Raw genomic sequence first — 24,041 nt, forward strand, 5'->3', positions numbered from 1 at the left:
ATTTGTGCCTCGAGACAATCCTGTCTCGGAGGTCTACAGACAATTCCTTTGACTTCATGCTTGGTTTGTGCTATGACATGAACTGTCAACTGTGGGACCTTATATAGACAGGCGTGTGCCTTTCCAAATCATGTCCAGTCAACTGAATTTACCACAGGTGGACTCCAGTTAAGCTGTAGAAACATCTCAAGGATGATCAGGGGAAACGGGATGCACCTGAGCTCAATTTCGAGCTTCACGGCAAAGGCTGTGAAAACTTATGTACATGTGCTTTCTCAATTTTTTTATTTTTAATAAATTTGCAAAAACCTCAAGTAAACTTTTTTCATGTTGTCATTATGGGGTGTTGTATGTAGAATTCTGAGGAAAAAAATGAATTTAATCCATTTTGGAATAAGGCTGTAACATAACAAAATGTGGAAAAAGTGATGCACTGTGAATACTTTCCGGATGCACTGTATTTATGTATATGTATATGTATGTGTGTATATATATATATATATATATATATATATATATATATATATATATACCCTGTATGTATATATATATATACCCTGTATGTATATATATATATATATATATATATATATATATATATATATATATATATATATATATATATATATTAGTGATGAACTGATATGGAAATTCTGGGCAATACCAATAACCGATATGTTTTTGTCCATCTTTGCCAATACCGATGGCCGATATATATTTTTTTTTATTTACTTCGAGTTTGAATGTTTTAGTTATGCTGAAAACGTATTATACATTATCAAAGAAACAACAGTAGCATGTGAAACAGAGATGAACTTTTTTTTATTAACTTGCTGACTTTTATGTTATTTGCTACAGATGTAAAGTAGCCAGTACTTTCTCTGAGAGGAAAAATAGCAAGATATGGCCCATCAATATAGAAAAAATACTCCAGGTCATGTACAAAAATCTGCTTAATGTACACATTCTGGGTAACTTAAGCATATCAATACACCATGTCATTACAGAACATGGCATTGGGTATATTAACAAAAATGAATGCATATTCTTTGTGCCATAATCAGACATACAGTATATTACTTTAAGTAAAACTAAAATTAAAGGTACAATGAGGCCAGTAACCCTGGTCTTAAGTTGGCTTCTTTAAAAGCACAAATGGTCGTTTTTTCTTAACAAAAAGAAACATTTCTGCCTTTTCACTGGCAAGACTGGTTCTCTTTTCATTTACTATACAGTAATCCCTCCTCCATCACGGGGGTTGCGTTCCAGAGCCACCCGCGAAATAAGAAAATCCGCGAAGTAGAAACCATATGTTTATATGGTTATTTTTATATTGTCATGCTTGGGTCACAGATTTGCGCAGAAACACAAGAGGTTGTAGAGAGACAGGAACGTTATTCAAACACTGCAAACAAACATTTGTCTCTTTTTCAAAAGTTTAAACTGTGCTCCATGACAAGACAGAGATGCCAGTTCTGTCTCACAATTAAAAGAATGCAAACATATCTTCCTCTTCAAAGGAGTGTGCGTCAGGAGCAGAGACTGTCATAAAGACAGAGAATGCAAACAAATCAATAGGGCTGTTTGGCTTTTAAGTATGCGAAGCACCGCGGCACAAAGCTGTTGAAGGCGGCAGCTCACACCCCCTCCGTCAGGAGCAGAGAGATAGAGAGAGACAGAGAAAAACAAACATGCAAAAATCAATACGTGCCCTTCGAGCTTTTAAGTATGCGAAGCACCGTGCAGCATGTCGCTTCACTAAGCAGCTACACAGAAGGTAGCAACGTGAAGATAATCTTTCAGCATTTTTAGACGAGCGTCCATATCGTCTAGGTGTGCGAACAGCCCCCCTGCTCACACCCCCTACGTCAGGATCAGAGAAAGCGCAAGAGAGAGAAAGAGAAAATTAAGTTGGGTACCTTCTCAGCCATCTGCCAATAGCGTCCCTTGTATGAAATCAACTGGGCAAACCAACTGAGGAAGCATGTACCAGAAATTAAAAGACCCATTGTCCTCAGAAATCCGCGAACCAGCAAAAAATCCGCGATATATATTTAAATATGCTTACATATAAAATCCACGATAGAGTGAAGCCGTGAAAGGCGAAGCGCGATATAGCGAGGGATCACTGTATTTGACAAAGCTGAAAAAAGGTGTTCAATGTCTACATTGGTACAAGGTGCCAATAGGTACTTCACTGCTGCCTTGGCCAAGGTTGGGAAACAGGCTGCATTGTTTTTCCAATACTGGAGGGTGCAGTTATTTCTGGAGATAGGGAGCTTGTTTAGATAGTTATTCAGCTGAAAGAAGTTAAAAAAAAAATTACAAACGTTTACCTATGTTATAATAAAAGATAATAAATTATTAATAGTTTGACCAGATATGTTGTAAAGAAAAACAAGACAACTGCCTATACCAACCACCGCCATTAATAAAAACTTGTGACGTTGAAACCTTCACATATAATGATTTGGGTCATATAAAGGGCATTCTATAAATTGTGATGCAGGCGGACTTTTAAGAGATGCAGCACAAGTTGTTTCACAGTGAAACACTTTGTAACACAGGTGTGCCTTGAAATATTGAGAGACTGCTGTATATTTTAGGGTGATTTTGATTTAAAGGACAAAAGGACAGTAGATATATAGATAGTGGCTCGGAGAATGCATTGCTGAAGCGTTATGTGACAACCTCCAAAAGTATGATTTTCGCCATCTGAACTCCGGAATCTGTCCTGCCACACTTACTAAGCAGACTTTTAAGTGCTTCAACAGACAAAATCACTTCCGCAATTGTAGATGAATGCGCACTTATGTCTTTAGTATGTTGCTCGAATGGTTCAAGTAGAGTAATTACGTTTTCCACGAGTGCCCACTGATGCACCATGAGAGAGGCAGGAAGCTCGTATTCAGCACCATACACAGCAAGAGTGCACTTCTGATCAACTAGACTTTTCAAAATATAGTACGTGCTGTTCCGATGAGTCGGCATGTCCTGCTGAAGCATTCTTGTTGGGATACCAAGGTCTGTTTGTATTTATCTCAGCCGCGAAATAACGAGCTGCGAGTGCTTAAAATGAGTAACTTCTCTGGCTCAATAAGCCTTAATTTACAGCAAGGTGCAACGTGTGAGCCATGCAGCTTAAAGTTTTAATGCCATTTTCTTCCATAGCTTTTGCCATATTGCGAGCGTTGTTGCAAAGCACTACGTGCACATTACTTTTTGAAATGTTCCACTTCACTAACATGGAATCGAAAGCTTGTGCAATGAAAGTTGCAGAATGAGAACCGTATAAATCATTATTATGCAAGACTATTCCATTTGTCTCCAAATTTTCGTCAATCCAGTGTGTGTTATTAGACTCGGCATACTCATGGGGCTGACCTCTGAGCTCCACATATCTGTAGTGAAGGTAATGCTGGTGACATTGTTTCTTAAAAGCTTGTGGATATGTGTAGTAATCACATCATATAATGCATACAGTGAGACATCTGCAAAGTATCGCCGGCTTGGAAGAATATACCGAGGTTCTAAATGATGTTGTAGCCGACAAAAGCCCTTGTCCTCAGCTAGGGAAAATGGTTGGTCATCGAGTGCATTCATTTCCATTATTTTAGTAGTTATGCCTTTAACTCTGGTGCAGTCTTGAGGAAATGTCTTCATGCTTTGAAGTGTTTGTTGTGCGAGACTACTGCTAGTGAGCCCGGTAGCATCTGATTTAACTTTCGTTTTGGTAGCATTAGTTGCTAAATATTCTGTGTATAACTCGTTATTGTGGTTGTTCAGATGGGTAATTAAATTTGTGGTATTGAAAGATTTAATTCTGCAGCCTCTTCGCATTATCTAATTTTTTCAGAAAGAGCAGGTAGCAACTCTGTTGTTCTCCTTTTTTACAGAAAATTATGACCACATGGTTGCTCCTGTCAGCAAAACTAGGAAACCCCCCTTTTTTTTTTTTTTTTTGTGAGCGCAAGGGCCTGTGCTTGCATGCATGTTTTTCTGCAGCTTAATGTCTGCTTCACTGAACAATGAAAGCAACATTTAATTATTTAGTGAACTGACAATGTTGACAAGCCCAAATTTAAATGGTCGGCTGTATTGGTTAAAATGTACACATCTAACGATGTCGTCATTTTTAATGAACATCGGCTGATAACAATACAGTTCCTGATATATTGTGCATCTCTAATATATATTATATATAATATACTGTATATATATTATATATATATTTACTACAGTTTTTTTTTCTTTAAATTTAATATGTTGAAATGCAATGAGTGACCTAACATTTTGAGGTTTGACCTGCCAGAGGTTTACATTTAAAGTTTAGGTTAGCTAAATGTAAAAAAACAAAAACAAAGGGGTCTTCTTCAGGGAACAACTAATAGGTTACAACATACAGATGTTCTGCTGTAATTAAAGTTGATTAAGCCTTGCAAATTGAAGCAAACAACTTGCACAGGTGTACCAACTTTTGTTGATTACTTGAAAACCCACTTTTTGTCTTAAAGCAGAACTGGAACAGACTGTTACTACACCCTCTGAAGTACTACTTGGACAGTAGTGCACTGTAGAAAGTTGTAAATTCCAATGTAATGGTAGTTAACCAATGAAATGAAACAGAACATTATTACCCTTAGAAGTGTAGCTTTTCATTTAGAGAAATTGCAGAAAAAAATCAAAGTATCAGTGAGCACGGTGTCCTATATAATCCAAAGGCAATTGGAAACTGGAAGAACGTCTGATAGGATGAGACCTGGCAGACCCATAGTCACCATCTTCCGTGAGTGGCACCTTACAGCACAATAGCTTGAAGCACAGCTTCACAGTGGTCTAAAGAAAAAGTCTGTTTATACTTTGAAAAGGAGACTTTGTGCTGTAGGTTTGACAGGGAGAGTGGCAGTAAAAAAAACTTTCCTTAAGGGACAAAATAGGGCTCTGAAATACCAAGAAGAAAGTCTCTTGGACCGATGAATCAAAATTTGAAATCTTCAGTTCATCAAAAGGGGTGTTTGTAAGCCGTCAAGTTGGTGAAAGGATAGTTCCTCAGTGTGTGCCACCATCTGTCAAACATGGAGGATGAAGTGTGATGGTCTGGGTTTTTTTTTTTCTGGAGACAGAGTTGGTGACTTGCACATTGTGACTGGCATTCTGAATCAAAAGGGTTACGTCTGCGTCTAGTAGGTCAGGGGTTCATCCTACAGTAAGACAATGACTGAAAACATCCCTCCAGGCTATGTCAGAACTGCGTTTATAAAAAAAACAACAAGATTCACTTCAAAATATGGAATGGCCAGCACAGTCTTGAGACTTGAACCCCATTGAGTTATTTTGTGATGAACTGGACAGAAGGGTGAAAGGAAAGCAACCTACAAGTACAGATCATTTGTGGGAACATCTGCAACAGTGTTGGGAAGATCTTTTCCACCATGTGGAAAAATGGCTGTTTTAATAAAATAATCCATTTCCGGCTTGTTCTCTGTGGGTGATCTCGAGCAGTTGTGGGGAGTTTGTGAGGTAATTGGGGCGAGACACAACTGAATGTGAAAGTGTAGTCTTTCTCAATTTCTTCATCGGCTTCCTGAGGTGCGCGATTGAGACACTGCACCCACAGAGTCTTAAAAACGAACCGGGGCAAGAGAACACAAGAGAGAAGGGAAAAGGACAAAAGAGAGAGGAGGTTAAAAGGAGAGAAAGGCAGGAGCGGGAGTGAGTTGGTGCTTAGAGAGAAGCAGGCAGCCAGGAATGGTGCCCCAGGAATAGCATGTGGAGGGGGCATGGGGATCACTCCTGTTGAGCAACCAGGGAGCAGGAGTGATTGTTGCACTGTGGAGTGTCCTCTGGCTGGGTGGCGTCAGTGATCAGCAGCAGTGGAAGGATAGTGTACTTTCGCTGGGTGGAGCCTAGAAAGGCAGCAGTGGGGTGTGGAATCAAGGTCGGGTGTCTTCTGTGGAATGCCATGGATTGGGCAGCGGGGACATAGACCACATTTGAAGGATGTCTGTGCCTGTAGGTGGACGTCTCTCTGTGCTGCAAGATCCGAGTAGGATAAGCCGGAGAGGCATCGTTTTTTAAAGGGAAGCACTGGGGACTGAAGATTTTAAAGAGAACTCCTGCCTGAATTTAAACCTCGTTTTAATGAATTATTTTATTTGATTATTTTAATCTCGACATTTACCTTTTTAACTGGATTATTTATTTATTTGGGAACTGTGCATGGCAATTTGAGACACTGTTTTAGGAATTGTTTTTAATAAACAATTTAATAGCACTAGCACTTTTCACCATCCACTTGCTTGGTATGTTTTGTCCTCATTTGCCAAGCTCATCTCAGTTACGGTACTGACAGTGTCGAGTTCAAGAGACTCATAGTATAGAAGAGGGAGCCAGGAGCCAACCTGCACAATCGCAGACCAATGTTTGATTTCCCTTATTGAAAGAATGGCACATGTGTGTTTGGCTATTATATCAACAAACGGTGGCTACTTTAATGGATCAAAATTTCAATTAAATTTTGTACACTTAATGATTCTTTGGCCTATTTTTTTATTTGCCATCATTTACTGTATTTGTTCAATCTCTTGATTTCATGAAACATTAAGACATTAAACTGCATGCATTTCCATTTAAACTGAGGTGTTTAAAAACTTGTCCAATGATCTATATACAGTAGACCCCCGCGAAGACGCAGTTCAGGATTCGCGGCCTCAGTCGTTCGAAGATTTTTTTCTTAGAACCTAATAATTGTTAGCAGAAACCACAAATATCCTCCTCAATTTTTTAATGCCTTTTTTGTGGCAATGCTGCATTGTAGAGAGAACAGGAAGCAAACTTAGAGGAAAATGTGGCTTGAGATGATGAAAGTAGCCAATCCGAGAGCATACTCTACTAGAATTTGAAACTGTAACGCCCTGCATTGGCTGCGATTGGTCTTCTGCTGAGGGTGCAGGGGCTGTTGGGGTCAAAGGATTTCAGCGTGGCTTTTAAAAAGGGGGCCGGTCACCAAAAGAAAAAAAAAAGTTTTTGTAATTTGTGTTTCAAGTTCCTGTCTCTCTGCCTGCCTTTCTGTTGGGTTACCTGTACTTATTTGTTTTGTCCTGGACCGTTTCGTGGTTGGGGTCTGGATTGTCGTGATTAATTACATCTAACATTAAAATATCTAATTGTAAAATGAATACATAAATCATGAAGTAAAATACACACTGAATCACAAATTGACTACGGAATCAATGCAAAGGAATTTAAAAAAAATTAATGGCATAGTTTAAACTTAAACAATGACCTTAAATGTGATTAACAAAATATTACTTGAGCAAGTACAACCTGAATTTGATTACCTTCCTAAAAGGCAAGTTGAAAAGAAGGTGATAAGAAAACAAGGCCAATGTATTAATTCTCAAATTGGTATAGCAAATGAGACCACAGATGTGTCAAAAGTAAAAATGAAACGATCAAAATGACTGTTGACTTTGAATGCACTATTGAAGACTGATTTACAGTTGTGCTTGAAAGTTTGTGAACCCTTTAGAATTTTCTATATTTCTGCATAAATATGACCTACAACATCATCAGATTTTCACTCAAGTCCTAAAAGTAGATAAAGAGAAACCAGTTAAACAAATGAGATAAAAATATTATACTTGGTCATTTATTTATTAAGGAAAATGCTGCAGATGGTGTATCTGTACATTGTTCTACAATTCAGCGCAATTTGAACAAAACATCTGTATGGCAGGGTGATGAGAAAGAAGCTCTTTCTCCACTCATGCCACAGAGTCGCTTGTTGTATGCAAATTCTCATTTAGACAAGCCAGATTCATTTTGGAACAAAGTGCTTTGGACTGATGAGACAAAATTGAGTTATTTGGTCATAAATAACTATAAATATATTCAGCCTGTATACATCGGACTTCCAATACAACTAGGAGTCCTGCCGCATGCAAAAGTTCGCTGACGACACTGCTATCGTGGGCTGCATCAGGAGTGGGCAGGAGAAGGAGTATAGGAACCTAATCAAGGACTTTGTTAAATGGTGCGACTCAAACCACCTACACCTGAACACCAGCAAAACCAAGGAGCTGGTGGTGGATTTTAGGAGGTCCATGCCCCTCCTGGACCCATCAGAGGTGACTGTGTGCAGATGGTGCAGATCTATAAATACCTGGGAGTGCAGCTGGATGATAAATTGGACTGGACTGCCAATACTGATGCTCTGTGCAAGAGAGGACAGAGCCGACTATACTTCCTTAGAAGGCTGGCGTCTTTCAACATCTGCAATAAGATGCTGCAGATGCTCTGTCAGACAGTTGTGGTGAGTGCCCTCTTCTACACAGTGGTGTGCTGGGGAGGCAGCATAAAGAAGAGGGACGCCTCACGCCTGGACAAACTGATGAGGAAGGCAGGCTGTATTGTAGGCATGGAGCTGGACAGTTTGACATCTGTGGCAGAGCAACGGGCGCTCTGCAGGCTCCTGTCAATCTTGGAGAATCCACTGCATCCACTGAACAGTATCATCTCCAGACAGAGGAGCAGCTTCGGCGACAGACTGCTGTCAATGTCCTGCTCCACTGACAGACTGAGGCGATCGTTCCTCCCCCACACTATGCGACTCTTCAGTTCCACCCGGAGGGGTAAACGTTAACATTATACAAAGTTATTGTCTGTTATATTGTCTGCATATTTATTACTCTTTAATTTAATATTGTTTTTTTATCAGTATGCTGCTGCTGGAGTATGTGAATTTCCCCTTAGGATTAATAAAATATCTATCTATCTATCTATCTATCTATGTATCTATCTATCTATCTATCTATCTATCTATCTATCTATCTATCTATCTATCTATCTATCTATCTATCTATCTATCTATCTATCTATCTATCTATCTATCTATCTATCTATCTATCTATCTATAAAAGAAAAACACCTGCTACCTACTGTCAAATTTGGTGGAGGTTCCATCATGCTGTGTGGCTAGTTCAGGGACTGGGGCCCTTGTTAAAGTCGAGGGTTGGATGAATTCAAACCAATGTCAACAAATTCTTCAGGATAATGTTCAAGCATCAGTCACAAAATTGCAGTTACGCAAGGGTTAGATATTCCAACAAGACAATGACCCAAAACACAGTTCGAAATCTACAAAGGCATTCATGCAGAGTGAGAAGTACAATGTTCTGGAATGGCCGTCACAGTCTCCTGACTTGAATATCATCAAAAATCTATGGGATGATTTGAAGCAGGCTGTCCATGCTCGGCAACCATCAAATTTAACTGAGCTGGAGAGATTTTGTATGGAAGAATGGTCAAAAATATCTCCATCCAGAATCCAGATACTCATGTAAGGCTATAGGAGGCGTCTAGAGGCTGTTATATTTGCAAAAGGAGGCTCAACTAAGTATTTATGTAATATGTCTTTTGGGGTGCCCAAATTTATGTACCTTTCTAATTTTGTTATAATGCATATTGCATTTTTTCTGTTAATCCAATAAACTTAATGTCACTGCTGAAATACTGCTGTTTCCATAAGGCATGTCATATATTAAAAGGAAGTTGCTACTTTGAAAGCTCAGCCAATGATAAACAAAAATCCAAAGATTTAAGAGGGGTTCCCAAAACTTTTCATATAACTGTGTATATATATATATATATATATATATATAATATATATATATAATATGTATGTTTGTATGTACAGGTCAAATTCTGTTACAGCGAATATCTTTACAACAAAATTTTAATTACAACAAACTATTTTTACGGTCCCGACAGTTTCCCCAGTAATTTATCAGATACTTTCATTACAACGAAGTGCCCAAAAGACCTTGAAATGCCTGAATGAATCATCCACAGAGCAGTTACTTCTGTGGTCGCAACTTAGTTGTGCACAACAATCACCGAACAGAAACAATGTAAATTTTTCTCTATCTTCGAACTTTCCTCATACTGTTTTTTTGCTGCGTTTGTTTTCTGTGGTTTTCAGTGATACCTTTTGCTTATTGCTCGTCAACATTTGAAAAACATCCATTAGAATTTAACTCATTGTCACCCTCCTATAGAAATGGCAGACATGAAGAAACAACAACAGTTCACATTAGAAAAAAAACTTGAAATTTTTATGGCTCTTGATTCCAGCAAAAAGAAAAAATACATTGACAGTGAATTCGGAATTTCTCCATCAACACTGTCAACTTTCTTGAAAAGACCAAGCAAAAATAGAAGAAGAATCTCAGGGTGCAAACGTATGCGAACTGCTGCATCTGAAGACGTAGAAAAAGCAGTTTTTATGCAGTTCAGTGATGCTCGTTCAAGAAGCATTCCTATTAGTGGGCCACTCATTCAAGAAAAAGCAAAGTCACTGTCTATCTCCTTGGGCCATAAAGATTTTACTACCACCTGGAGCTGGCTAATTCACTTTCGGGATCATTTTGGAATTGCAGCCAAAGCAATCTGTGGAGAAGAATCTGCAGTTCCAGTTGAAAAAGCAAACAAATGGCGTGCAGGTGAAATCAGGAAAATCCATTTCAGCTTATGAGCCTGAAGACATCTACAATGCCGATGAGACTGGAATTTTCTACCAGCTGCGACCAGATCGCTCTTTAGCATTCAAAGGTGATCCAAGCCAAGGAGGAAAAAAATCTTAACAAAGGTTGACAACTGTACTTTGTTGCATTTCAGCTGGCAGCCACAAAGTTATTCCTCTCATCACTGGCAAGTCGACCAATCCTCGGTATTATAATCGTGTTACATTTCTTCCCTGCAAGTATAAAGCAAATCAAGACATTTTGGGAAACTGGCTGTGACAACTTGACAAGGATATGAAGAAGAAGAAAAGGAAGATTCTGCTTCTGATTGATAAATGTGCTGCCCACAGCATGCTGCCACATTTAGATAATGTTTGTGTTGAGTTCCTCCCACCTAGTTGCATGTCAGTGCTTCTGCCATTGGATTTGGGCATCATTCGCACACTGAAAGTGTATTATCGCAAGAAAATGCTGAGAAAAATTCTTGTGAACATAACTTGTAGACAGGAGGAGATGAAAATTAACATGAATGAAGCTATTGAAATGATTGCAAATCACTAATTAACACAAGTTAAAGAAAGCACTATAGTGACAGATACAGAATCTCATTACTATGAAATTTTCAATACAACACAAATGTTTTTTAGGTTCCTGGCACTTCGTTGTAACTGACTTTGACCTATATATGTATATACTAGACTTATACCTTAATTTAAATTTTTTATTCTTTTATGTGGGGATTTCTTAGTCAGTGAATAGAATTGCAAAACCTGCATGCTTCCTCATTTTTCATTTTAAGGTTGTCTATTTAAAATTATTTTATTTGTTCTTATTTTGTAATATTAGTAGCAAAGCTACATGTTTTAAGTTCCTGGATACCTGCTTGATTTTCCTGCAAAATGTTCCTTTTCAGATTGCCAAATTACTCGCAGTGTTACAGGGATTGAGAACAACTTTCTTGAGTGGTCTAGAAATGGATGGATGTGAATTAAGTTTACATATACAATATATATATATATATATATATATATATATATATATATATATATATATATATATATTATACACTGCATATATGTGATGAAATAAATTGGACAATTTTTATTTTTTGCAAATGTAATGACAGTTTTATTTAATGAAAGTATTTTTTTTTGGTTTAGGCTAATGGCAGTGGAAGAGGAGCTCAAGAGAGACCATGCAGAAATGCAGGCAGTTATTGATGCTAAGCAGAAAATAATTGATGCACAGGTAAGACTTCTTTCAAGGATTTAATGCATATAATAAATAATTTGTTGTGTATTCACACACAAACTATTCATACAGTGTATGTACACTTAAGAATTATGTGATTTGAAGTAGATTAAGTAAAATTTCCCCCTTGTAGCTCTATAATATTTGAAATTAGAGCAAGCATTCAATCTTTTTTTGTTTAAAATTGATTATTTGTGAGACTTAATATTCATAGGCAAGTTTTCATGAATTATATTACTATAAAGATATAGAAGGTGATAACGTTAGACTTTACTCTTGTACACAACATTAGTATTTAATTTGAATTTGTTGGTAAAAGGCAAAACATTTTTACTCTAGTCTTAAAATGATCTAGTACAGTATAGTACTCACAATTAGACTTAATCATGAAATAGCTCATGTTAGGCTTCATATTTTAAATGCATATTTTAAAAAGGGCATTATGGTCATGTAAGAAATATTATGCAACAAAATTGAACCTAATGTTAAAATTGTTTTAGGAGATGATGTAGGCTTAGGGGTAAAAGCCTAGCCCTCCAAAGTAAAAATATATGGATTTAATTGAAACAAGGCTGTAGGTGTAAGACTAACCAATGCTGCTTTCTCTCACCTCCATAAGGCAGTATGTCTTAACCTACTGTCCGTCTGTATAACATTCTACACTTCACCTGGAGTTTTTCTCCTACATATCTGCTAGTTTAATTTGTAACTCTAAATTGGCGAAGTACTAATAATTGTTTGCATATGCAAGGACATACCCTTCAGAAGAGTAACACCTTGTTTAGGTTCCTGTCTTGTGTCAGAGGCAGGCAAGATAGGCATGGATCACCTGCACAACTTTTATCAAGGTTTTATAACAGGATTGAGTGTGTAGATGGTGGAATTAATCTTGTTTCCTTTACTGCTACAATGCCTTTGGCTGCACATAAAACCACCTTTTTAATTGTGTGCATGATATATACTTTTTTGGAGACAGAGCTGTAAATTAAATGTGAGATTTTTTTCCTCAGTATATTGGGTACACTGTTATAACATGGCCTTAAAATTTAATCTAGTCTTTGTTCATTCGTAAAGATGCCAAACCATGAAAGAACAATCATGAGTAAAATAGGATGAATTTTAAACCTGTTCTTGTTTCCTAATCTAGGAGGTCAACCTGCCTTCATAAAATTGTAATATAAATTGACTAGTCAGGTTCGTGCCAGAGATAGAAAAAAGCATTCATGCAAACTGAGATGCAGATGGTTGGTGAAAACAGCTATACAGACTAGTATTCTCTTCATATTTGTCAAGACCCTATATTATAAACTTTGGCACTTTGTGAGACAGTAGTTGGCACTGTTGCCTTATAGGTGATTTTGAACCTTTGCTCATGCAATCACCCATTGGAGTCTTTATGTTCTACCTGTGTCTGTGTTTCTCTGGTGTAGTAATTGTGAGTGTAACTATATTCATGTGTGTTCTTTGCTGCTGACTGGCACCCTATCCATGGCTAATACCCACCATGTATTTTGTCAGGATAGGCACCTGCTCCTTGTGATGTCAAACTGGATAGGCAAGTAAAAAAAATAGATTGATATAATAAACCGTTTCACAGTAGCTTATTGAATTCATTGCATTGATGTCATCTGATGCATTATATATTTTGTGGTGTTTTTATTATTTATCGTAAACAGTGTTCAATGAAGACACTAAAATATCCATTTACACTGTCTTTAAATGCAGCATATATAATCTTGTTTTATATCTCTACCAATGCAGAATGCTCTTTTTTACCTAATGTACACTACTTTCATAAGCATGAGGCAGTGCTTTAGTATTGAAGTTTACGTTCTATGCCAATATTAGATATAATAGACAATACACAAATACATTTATGTATTCATGTACATTTTTTACAATATGACAACACAGCCACACAGTATAGAGATTTTGGAGTACATTGATCACCTTGATCTTTTATAACTATTAACAGATTTAACTGGTAGTGCATATTACCCATGCACCCTTGACTTTTTCCCTTTGGTGATATTTTGGCCAAATATCTATGCTGTTGTTTATAATGAGAGGCATTAGATGGGCAGAAGTGATTTAGCTCTTCACGAAAGGGAATACAACCCCTACTTTCAAGATGGTGCTTTTCAGTGAAATATTCTCTCGTTATATAAACAAACTAATTTACTAAAAGGTGCCCCGTGTACACCATGTTTAATTTTCTTTCAAGACCAGGAACTAAACCAAGGCAAACACATTAGCTGATAGTTGCTATTGAACATTTACCAGTTTGCCCAGCTGGTCCACTACCCATTCTTATATGACAGTTCCCTCAACAAGCTGTACACGTACACAATCAAATGCAGTATTTCCAAATGTCATTCATAAAGGGAGATATTCAGTATTTCAAAACTTGATAATTTTTTGTATGGTTGCTTTTGTTCAATCATTCAGTGCTGCTCATTATATCTTGACTGTGTTAAATTCCAGGTCATTAATGGGGCTTTGATAACTGAATCAGGCAAGTAACATCATGAGTTATCCAGTATTCACAGTGGTTAGAAACAGAGAAGCGTACTGACTTTCTGCTACCCATTCTATCTTATTATCAATCTAGAATATGGAAGTCTGTGTCTTTTTGCAGTGCTAAGATTAAGGCAAAATTATTTTCATCATAAACATGGAACCTTAAAACACTTAATGATGCAAACTCACACTACATGTTAAAAAGAAGAGAAATGCCAAAATGAATAAAATGCAGCAGCTCTAAGTTGTATGCTATTATATGTCATCTCATTTACAACTGGAAATATCTCATAGTGAATTTGTATCTGAGCTAGAATGGGTACAGAAGCAGCATGTCTTATCAGATAACCATTAGAAATAGCTCTGGCTGCCTAAATCCCTGCAGTGAATTGTACTCCCATCTTCCCATTTTTTTTTTCTACCTTGACCCTGGTCATTGCAGGCAAAAAAGCTATGGCTTTGTTATGTACTGTAAAAGTATTTATTTTTACAATTTTTATTTTAGTATCTGGGGCTGAGTAGTTGAGGAAGTGTGTTTATCATTTTATTTGCCTTTTTTCATTTGCTTTCTTGGTTAAGTTACTCAATGTATAGATTCATCTGCATAATGATATGAAGTGATTATGCGCTTTTTTGCTAGTTGTTAGTCGTGCAAATTATACAAGATGACAGAGAGAGCATGCAATTTATCATGTGGTATTTTTTTTAAACATTCACAAGATTTTGCTTCTAGACTTAATTCATCCCCTGTTAGAATTTATATCAGTACTCTTAACTTTCTGGGTATCTTTATATTATGTAAATAGTTTCTCTTAAGCTTCCTCAGCATAATCTGCTTATTTGTATTCCTCACTTCATTTATCTTTATGGTGCCACATAAAGCCAAAACAGAAAAGTATTTTTTTTCTGCTAATTGTTTCACAGCCTGGAATTAGATTGAACATTTCAGTAAAGATATATTTACTTTCTTTCTGCTAGTCACTGCAGCTATTTAGCCATCTTTCTTATCTAAAGCACTCATGTAAACCTGTCCTATAAGCTCTGTCTACTGGCATCATTTATATCTTAGTATATATTTTATCAAAACATCCAGTTTGTGAAAATAAGCAAAGGCAACTTTTGGCAGTCCCCAACTGCATAGACTACTTATAAATACCTTGTGTTGTCTAATGATGTAATTTTTCAAACTCCTAAACATATAATATGTGCCGCTTCAGCAACTGTTAATTTGCTGAAATTTAAACTGTTCCAATATTTTAAAAGACGTGCAGTCTAGAAGTCCTTATCTAAGCATTTTTCAAATAACTTACAGTAGCATGTGCATGAAGGATACATATATGTGAGTAAACAAAACAAAAAAATTGATTGTTGTTGAATTTTTCATCTTTGTGAATTTGTGATTAACCTGTGTGTCATTGAACTAAACACAGTGTCTGTTTTAACTGGAAGGTGTTTTTGGTTAAGTAGTATTTTGTGTAAAACGCAGAGGCTATTATGTAAAGGTATCATTACTGTGGAGCCCAGGAGGGGTCATTGAGCGGGAGAATGAGACAAATATCTAGTGGGAAAATGTGATTTAATATGTATTCCTTGACTGACCTCATGATTTGCAGCTGCACAAACTGGTATGGTAAATGACGTTTTACCTGTTGAAGATAATTTACCTCTAATATATTTCCACATTTTTATTTAATTATAAGTTATTTAATTTCCACATTTTTTATTGGAATTACAGTAAATAATCAGGGATTAGATTGGCTATGGCTGATAAGATGGCAGACTATTACTGACAGCAATTGAATGCAATGTTGAATTGAATGTTGACTCATTTTTTTGTTTGGGATCCCTGTTTCATTTCTCCAAGTTATTTAAGCAGTTGACATGAGTTACATAAGTCATTCCCACAGTATTTGTCATTTCCTGACATCTTCTCTTGTGTTCCCCACATTATGTTACTAAGCTATCTTGAATAAAATTAATAAGAAGTACATAGTGCATTTTGAATTTTAGTATTGGCTGACTGGAGCTTTGACCTTACCAATGCCTTTTGTTGTCGTGTACACTTAAAAGTTCTGATACACTACAGATAGCCTACTGTGTACCTTTCTGACTACTGTTCACTATTGTGAAATTACAGTTTCCTACGAAGCTGTACAAGTATATAATGAAATATTTCTATATATCATAAAGGGAGACATTCAACAATACTTCAAAATAATCTCTACTCAGGTTTCACCAGATGCCACTGAGTAAAGCATTGCCAGTTTTACAGTCTATGGTGCCCACAGAGACAGGTTTATAAAGAACAAAGCCGGGGTATATGTGTGTTTTCCCATATTTTTCTTCACTTTTCAGTGAAATGCCTTTTCATTGTATCTTTTTTTTTTAATCTAATTGTGTAATGCATAGTACACTATTCTTCATTGAGCAAGGGATTTGGATTTAAGAGTCATTTTAGGCCATGTATTTGCCCACAGTTAAATTAGAGATTACTGTTATCTCATTATGTCTCTTTTCATTTGGTAGATAAGGTGTTGTAAAGATGCTATTTTTTTTTTTTACCTTCACTTCAGATTGTGTTGTTACATTTACTTGAAGTGCTAACAATTCTCAGCTGAATTCCTAAAATCTTTGTTTCAACATCTGCCATTTTACAGGAAAAGAGGATCACCTCTCTGGATGCAGCAAATTCTCGACTAATGAATGCATTGACACAAGTGAAGGAGCGCTACAGTGTGCAGAACATCCGCAATGGGATCTCACCCACCAATCCAACCAAGCTATCCATCACTGAGAATGGAGAGTTCAAGAACAGCAGCTGCTGATGATGTCATTGCCGACATTTGGCACTGGGCAGTTACTGACCAATGGTTCAGAGAAGGACTAAAGGAGGTGTTTTACCACCACTGCTGCTAACTGACTTAAAAGAAACCACAGGAGACAGATTTGTTTCCTCTTTAAAGTGACAAGATGCAAGAAGGCAGAAAAATGTTACCCCATATTACTGTATATAGCATTAAAGTGTATGGTCTTGTACAGATATGGATTGTAAAATACTTGAAGAAGAAGGGGGTCGGGGAGGGGGGCTGTTAGATATTGTAATGACTTGGTGAGGTGTGTTTTATAAATAAGGACATTCTTTAAAGTCAAATAGAGCAGATTTATTCAGAATTTTAAAAGAGATTTTTTAAGTATTGTATAATTTAGAGATTCTCTAGCTTCAAGCTGTAAATATCATAAGGGACTAAAATTAAATCACATAATGAGAGAAACATAAGACCAATAAACATCAAAGGATTGCTTTTGAAAATGCAAAGGCATGACAAAAGTGGGAATACATTATATGTGTTTATCATGTCTACACACGCTTCTATTTTATTTAGAGGTTTTTGAACAATGATGTTAAAATTTATTTTGATAATGTAATTTAAGTTGCTTTTAAACTATATTTTTGCTTAATTTCTTGCCCCTTCCAATAGTTTCTAAAGCCCAGAACATCAAATTCATTTTTTTTTTTGCAAGTGTGAAGGCCAGTGATTATTTTAATGTGAAAGCCCTTGTGTTTTTTTTGGTTATTCATTGAATATAGTTAACTGTAGCTGATGCGACATAGTCGCTTAGTTCAGTGGTACTAATGTCTTGTAACGTGACTGGTGGATAAGAAATGCCAATAAGAAATATGAAACTTTCATCATCTGGGATATAACTATTAAGTTTTGACATTAAAACATGATTTGTTTAGTCCCTGGCATTAAAATGCTGGATAATTCTGTTTACAAGTCATCACTGATCTAATGGCATTATATTTTGTTTGGCTACAATCCAGACAATAAACAAGTTGTTTATTGGAAATCATTTACTAATAACACATTGGCAAGGATACTTTTAAAAAGTACCGTTTATAAATCCATAGCATATCTTTCTGATTTAAATATTCAGGAAATGCCTTTTTATTTTAGAAACATTTGCAATAAAAACTAAATAATTATTTATAAAGCATTTGGTGTACACATTTGAGTCATTTTGGGATTTAATAAACTTACAAAAAGATACTAGGTTATTAATATAAGACTAAAAGAATGTATACAGCAGAATAAGAATATACGTACATCACCAATCAAGATTATATAAAATATTGAGCTAATGACATATTAAGTAAATTAAGTTGATTATATTGTTTCAGTGGTACCTATAAAGTGGCGGGTATATTAGGCAGCAAGTGAGCAACTTTGCCAAATGGTGATGGCTAGATGACTGGGACAGGTCTTGTGTGATGTTCCCACTATGCAGTGAGTAATACCTACCCAAACGTGGACCAAGGACGGACAACTGGTGAACCAGTGACAGTGTCATGGGTGAACAAGGCTCATTGATGTGCATGGGGTGCAAAGGCAAGCCCATCTGGTCCATTCCCACAAATGATCTACTGTGGCATAGATTGCTGAAAATGGCAATGCTGGCTGTGAGGGAAAGGTGTCAGAACACACAATGCATCACAGCTTTCTGCATATGGGGCTGTGTAGTAATAGACCAATCAAAGTGTTTGTACTGACCCATGTCTGCTGCTGAAAACACCAATAGTGAGCATCAGAGCTGGACTGGGGAGCAGTGAAAAAAAGGTGGGTTGGTCTGATGAATCATGTTTTCTTTTAGATCATGTGGATGGCTGGGTGTGTCTACGTCAGTTACCTAGGGAAGAGATGGCAGCAGGATGCACTTATGGGAATAAGGAAAACCAGCACAGGCAGTGTGGTGTTCTGGGCAATGTTCTGCTGAAAATTCTTGGGTCCTCACATTCATGTGAATGTTACTTTGACACATACCACCTACCCAAATATTCTTGCAGACAATGTACACCACTTCATTGCAGTGGCATTCCCTGATGGCAGTGTCCTCTATCTATCTATCTATCTATCTATCTATCTATCTATCTATCTATCTATCTATCTATCTATCTATCTATCTTTCAGTAGGATGATGCACTCTGCCACACTGCGAAAACTGTTTAGGAATGGTTTGAGGAACAGTACAAGGAGTTGAAGATGTTGACTTGGCCTCCAAATTCCCCAGATCTCAATCCAATCAAGCGTCTGTGGAATGTGTTGGAAAAAAACAGTCTGATCCATGGAGGCCCACCTCACAACTTACAGGACTTAAAGGATCTGCTGCCAAAGTCTTGGGGCCGCAGGACACCTTCAGTGGTCTTGTAGAGTCCATGCCTTGATGGATTACAGCCTGTTTTGTTGGCACGTGGGGGGCCTGTACAATTTTAGGCAGGTGGTTTTAATGGTGTGGCTGATTGGTGTGACTTCATCAGCATTAGAAAGTGTTTGGTCCAGAGGCAGATGTTTGCACCATTTCTCCACATATTTGAGCTAATTGCACATAATATCATACATTGTACTGTCATTTAGATTGAAAATACCCTTAATATAAAATGTTTCCAATATTATGTTTATTTTCTGAAGTCATCTTAATAATAGATTCTTTATCGATTAGACACAAGTAATGAGGAATATTTGGATAGATTTTTTTGATCTTTTTCTGTTTGTTACCCTTTTTTTGAGCTAAGGCAACTAATTGTCACAAAAGCCTCGACAAAATTGGTACAGTCCACTTATTTTGAACAATTGTAGCAATATAAATTGACCACTGATTTGTATAATTCACTGTTATTTTGTACTGAAAGTTTAAGCAATATGGTAAGGCGATCATGTGCAAAATGAATCCAAGGAGATTTTGAAAATATGAGCGGTCAAGGAATATGGCCTGATATTTTATGTGACTGTTTGATTACTAAACTACATTTGATTTAATGTTGCATTTTCAAACCCATTTAATTTAGTTTAGGGTTTAGAATCGCCAGTCCACCTAACCTGCATGTCTTTGGACTATGGGAGGAAACCGAAGTGCCCAGAGGAAACCCACGGAGACACAGGGAGAACATGCAAACTCTGTGCAGTTATATATAATCTTTATATATAAAATGCTACGGTTTATCACGATTGCTTACAAACTGCTGGAGCTATAACCTTGGTCTTGGTCGAAAACGTTTGACCTGATATGTACAGCTATAAAAAAAAAAAAATGTGTGGTAGAGGCAACCTCGCCAAACCTGTGGGTTTGTTACGGTGAAGGGACATGATGGACAGAACATAAAGGCCAGTGACATTTGATGAAGATTTAGCAAACCAAAGATGGCCAAATAACATGAGAACGACCATAAGAAGACAAAGAAAAGAAGCACCATCTTCTGTGCATCAATGCGGAATACAGGATGTGAGAACATGTAAGACCGAGAAATGCAGGCGACAGGAGGTCTGCATACAGTATAATAACAGCGCTGCCCCTGCTAGCCCATCCATTGAAAATCTCCCAAGAGACATACTTGCGTCTTTATTGTGTTTATTGATCATAGAATGTTATGAAGAACTCTGTAGTATGAAAATGTAAAAACAATATCGGTAACATTTGATGAGTGTTAAGCATGTCACAGAAGGCACTTAAAATGCAGCGATTAAGCAGCATCGCCAATACTGAGCAGTTCAGCTTGCTCTGTATGAACCACTTTTATCTTAGGATCATATGTGCAGGTGACTCAACACATTTGAGGTTGTGCCAACCTCTGCAAAGTGAGCTGGGCATGAATGTTTCTTATAGCAAAATGACATGGTGATGGCAAATTCAGCGAATTGCAGAAACTGATTACATGATAGGAAGAAGAATGACAGCTGTGACATCTGCTGACTGTCAAGCACATACAGCACAGGAACCTGTTGGTACTTGTGAACTGCTGGGGCTAGAACCTTGATCATGGTCTTAGGGTGTACACTGTATTGTGTTGTTGATAACTGACCGTGACGAAAAAAAGAAGGAAAAAGAAGAGTAGCGATATTTGTGAAGCTGTATTTTTTCATGATGAAAACAAAACACTATCTTGCCAAAATGGAGAAGTTCAGCCTGTTCAATGTGAACCCACCACTATTTGAGGACTAGAGGTCTGCATGTTTCCAAGTAGTTATATTATTGTGTACTGTATTTATTTCTATCCATTTATTTTAAGACTTTTTTTCAATCCATTTCCAAACCATAGGCATTAAATATGGAGTTGTCCTCTCTGTGTGGCTCTACCAGTTTTCACTGTTCCTGAAAGGTTTTAAACAAGATTTTGGAGTGTGTCTGTGGGAATTTGTGTCATTTCAGCCAAAAGTGCATTTGTGAGATCGGATACTGATGTTGGGTGAGAGGCTCCACCTTAAAAATGTTCAGTAGAGTTGATGTCAAGGCTCTGTGCAGGCCACTCTAGTCCCTTCATGTCTATATGGACCTGGGTTTGTGCACAGCCATGCAACAGCAGAAGAGGGCCTGCCGACACTGTTGCCACAAATTTGAAAGTGCACAATTGTCTAACATGTCTTTGTATGCTGTAGCATTAACAGTATCCTCTGTAACCAAGGGGTCTTGTCCAAACCCTGAAAACTGGCCCCACATCTTTATCCCTCCTTCACTAAACTACAGTAGGCTCTATGCAGTCCAGAAGGTAGTGTTCTGACATCCACCATGCCAGACAGTGAAGTGTGATTCATCATTCCAGAGAACACATTTCCACCACTCCATAGTCCAAAGGTAGTGTGCTTTACAGTTTACACCACTCGGACCGACACTTGCCATTGTGTATGGTGATCTTAGGCTTGTGTATAGCTGCTCGACCATGGAAGCTCATTTCATGAAGCTCCTGATGCAAAGTTCTTGTGCTGATGTTGCTTCTAGAGGCAGTTTGGAACTCAGTTGTGAGTGATGCATCAGAAGACAGGCGATTTTTACGTGCTATATGCTTCATACTCAGTGGCCTTGTTCTGTGAGTTTGCGTAGTCTACCACTTTGTGGCTGAGCTGTTGTTGCCCCTAGACATTTCTACTTCACCATAATAGCGCTTACAGTTGAGTGGGGCAGATCTAGCTGAGCAGAAACTTACTGATTTGTTGCAAAGGTGGCATCCCATAACTATACCACTTTTAAAGTCACTGAGCTCTTCTGTATGACCCATTCTGCTGCCAGTGTCTATCAAAGGAGACTGTATGGCTGTGTGTTTGACTGTATGTACCTGTTAACAATGGGTGCAGCTGAAACACCTGAACTCGACAGTTCAGAGGGGTGTCCTCATACTTCCGGCCATATAATGTACCACATGTCGCATGAGTGTGTCTGGTGCTTGTTTTTTTAAGACACTTACAGACAATTCACAAATGCAAAATGTAGAATGGTGACGGAGAGGTTGTGAAAACTGGAGTCACACTGGACTACTTGCTTTTTGCCATGTCTTGTAAACTAGTAGGAGTAAGTAGGAAGTGAGATGCCAGAAACCAGGCCATGTCCTCTTAACTATAAGCATGCCTTCTTATTTTCCATTGACCTTCAGGAAAGGTAATTCTTCTATATCAGTCCAAGTGAGGACTTCAATTGTATTTGTGATGTCTTTAAACAGAATTCGCTGTTTATTTCCTCAGTATTTATTTTGCCACACAAATATTTATGGTAGGTATATGTAAGCTATCTACCCATCTGTCTACATATCTTCTATATCCATTTCCTCCTGGTCAGTTGAAGCCTGTACAACAATAGACTTGAAGATGAGATACCAGGTCATCTCACCAACATATCCACTCCCAGCATCCTCCATTTTTCAGCCCAGGCATACAAAGGAGCCAGAAGCTGGGAGAGACTTCCACAGAAATGGAGATTTAATCAGAAGTTGTGCACCAGAAGTAACTGAAGACTGGTCTTTTGGTATATCCAAATGTACAACTTTAGTAGGAACATGTCATGATATTTTCTGAACCACTTAATCCAGGCCAGGGTCGCGGAGGGTGCAAGGCCATCACAGGGTGTATACACACACACACTACCACACGCTAGGACAATTTAGCATCGCCAATTCGCCTAAAATGAATAGTGGGAGGAAACCCCCGCTGACATCGGGATGACCCAAGATGCAATCCCTGGACGTCATACTGCTAGTCAGCAGTGCTACCGCTACACCACCATGCCGCTCTAATAGGAACATTTTGTGGATAAATCAAACACGATGTTAATGTTTTCAAGCTAGCTGAACCTCTTCAGCATATTAGAACAAAATCAACAAGAACAGAAACCCAAAACAAAGCTTGCCAACCCTAGTCCAATCCAATTAGTCCAAAATAAGATCAAGTTTACTTTTGATGATCCCTAATGTCCTACTCTCCACTTGGTGATTTATTCCATGCGTCTGTTTCTTTGTTTGAAAGAAAAACTTCCTAATACAGGGTGAGTCCAAATTATGTTAACATTTGAATGGTGGAAACAATTTATTCACAAAACATTCTTCATATGTGCAAGATGATTTACAGGAATGTCTCAACCTGTTCGCCATCATGTTCAACACATGTACCATATGTGGCACAAACATTGTATATAAGTATATACTGTACATAGCAGTACCATTAGTGTTAACATAATTTTGACTCGCCCTGTATTTATGTGAAACCTAACAAGTTTGTCCCCACGTTTGCACTGAAGGCCTTGTTTTAAAATACTAACAGGTATCCACTTTATTAATTCCTTTCATAATTCTGAGCAAATCATGTCTCCCGTTAATCTGTCTTTGCTTTAACTGAAAAGTTTCACCTCCTTCAGTCTTTCCTCGTAATTCAGACCACACAGTCTCGGGAGCTGCTTAATCGCCCTCGTCTGGGAGGTATGTTCTACTAC

At 37.5% G+C, this 24,041-nt stretch overlaps 1 protein-coding gene across 6 annotated transcripts in view; it reads left to right on the plus strand.

The window, feature by feature from the left end:
* The window catches only part of rasal2 (RAS protein activator like 2), a 260,725-nt gene extending 243,166 nt beyond the window's left edge, over positions 1 to 17,559 (plus strand). For 5 of the 6 annotated variants that reach the window (XM_028811332.2, XM_028811333.2, XM_028811330.2 and 2 more), the window contains 2 exons: positions 11,684 to 11,771; positions 16,952 to 17,559. In XM_028811332.2, coding sequence (XP_028667165.1) covers positions 11,684 to 11,771; positions 16,952 to 17,119 — 256 coding nt within the window. In that variant the 3' untranslated portion in view covers positions 17,120 to 17,559. Of the gene's footprint in view, positions 1 to 11,683; positions 11,772 to 14,258; positions 14,290 to 16,951 lie in introns of all 6 variants that reach the window. The other variant, XM_051932425.1, reaches the window with a different exon arrangement.
* Positions 17,560 to 24,041: the final 6,482 nt, after the last annotated feature.

This window comes from Erpetoichthys calabaricus, chromosome 10 (assembly GCF_900747795.2).
Source record: "Erpetoichthys calabaricus chromosome 10, fErpCal1.3, whole genome shotgun sequence".
In the NCBI taxonomy this organism is placed as follows: domain Eukaryota; kingdom Metazoa; phylum Chordata; class Cladistia; order Polypteriformes; family Polypteridae; genus Erpetoichthys; species Erpetoichthys calabaricus.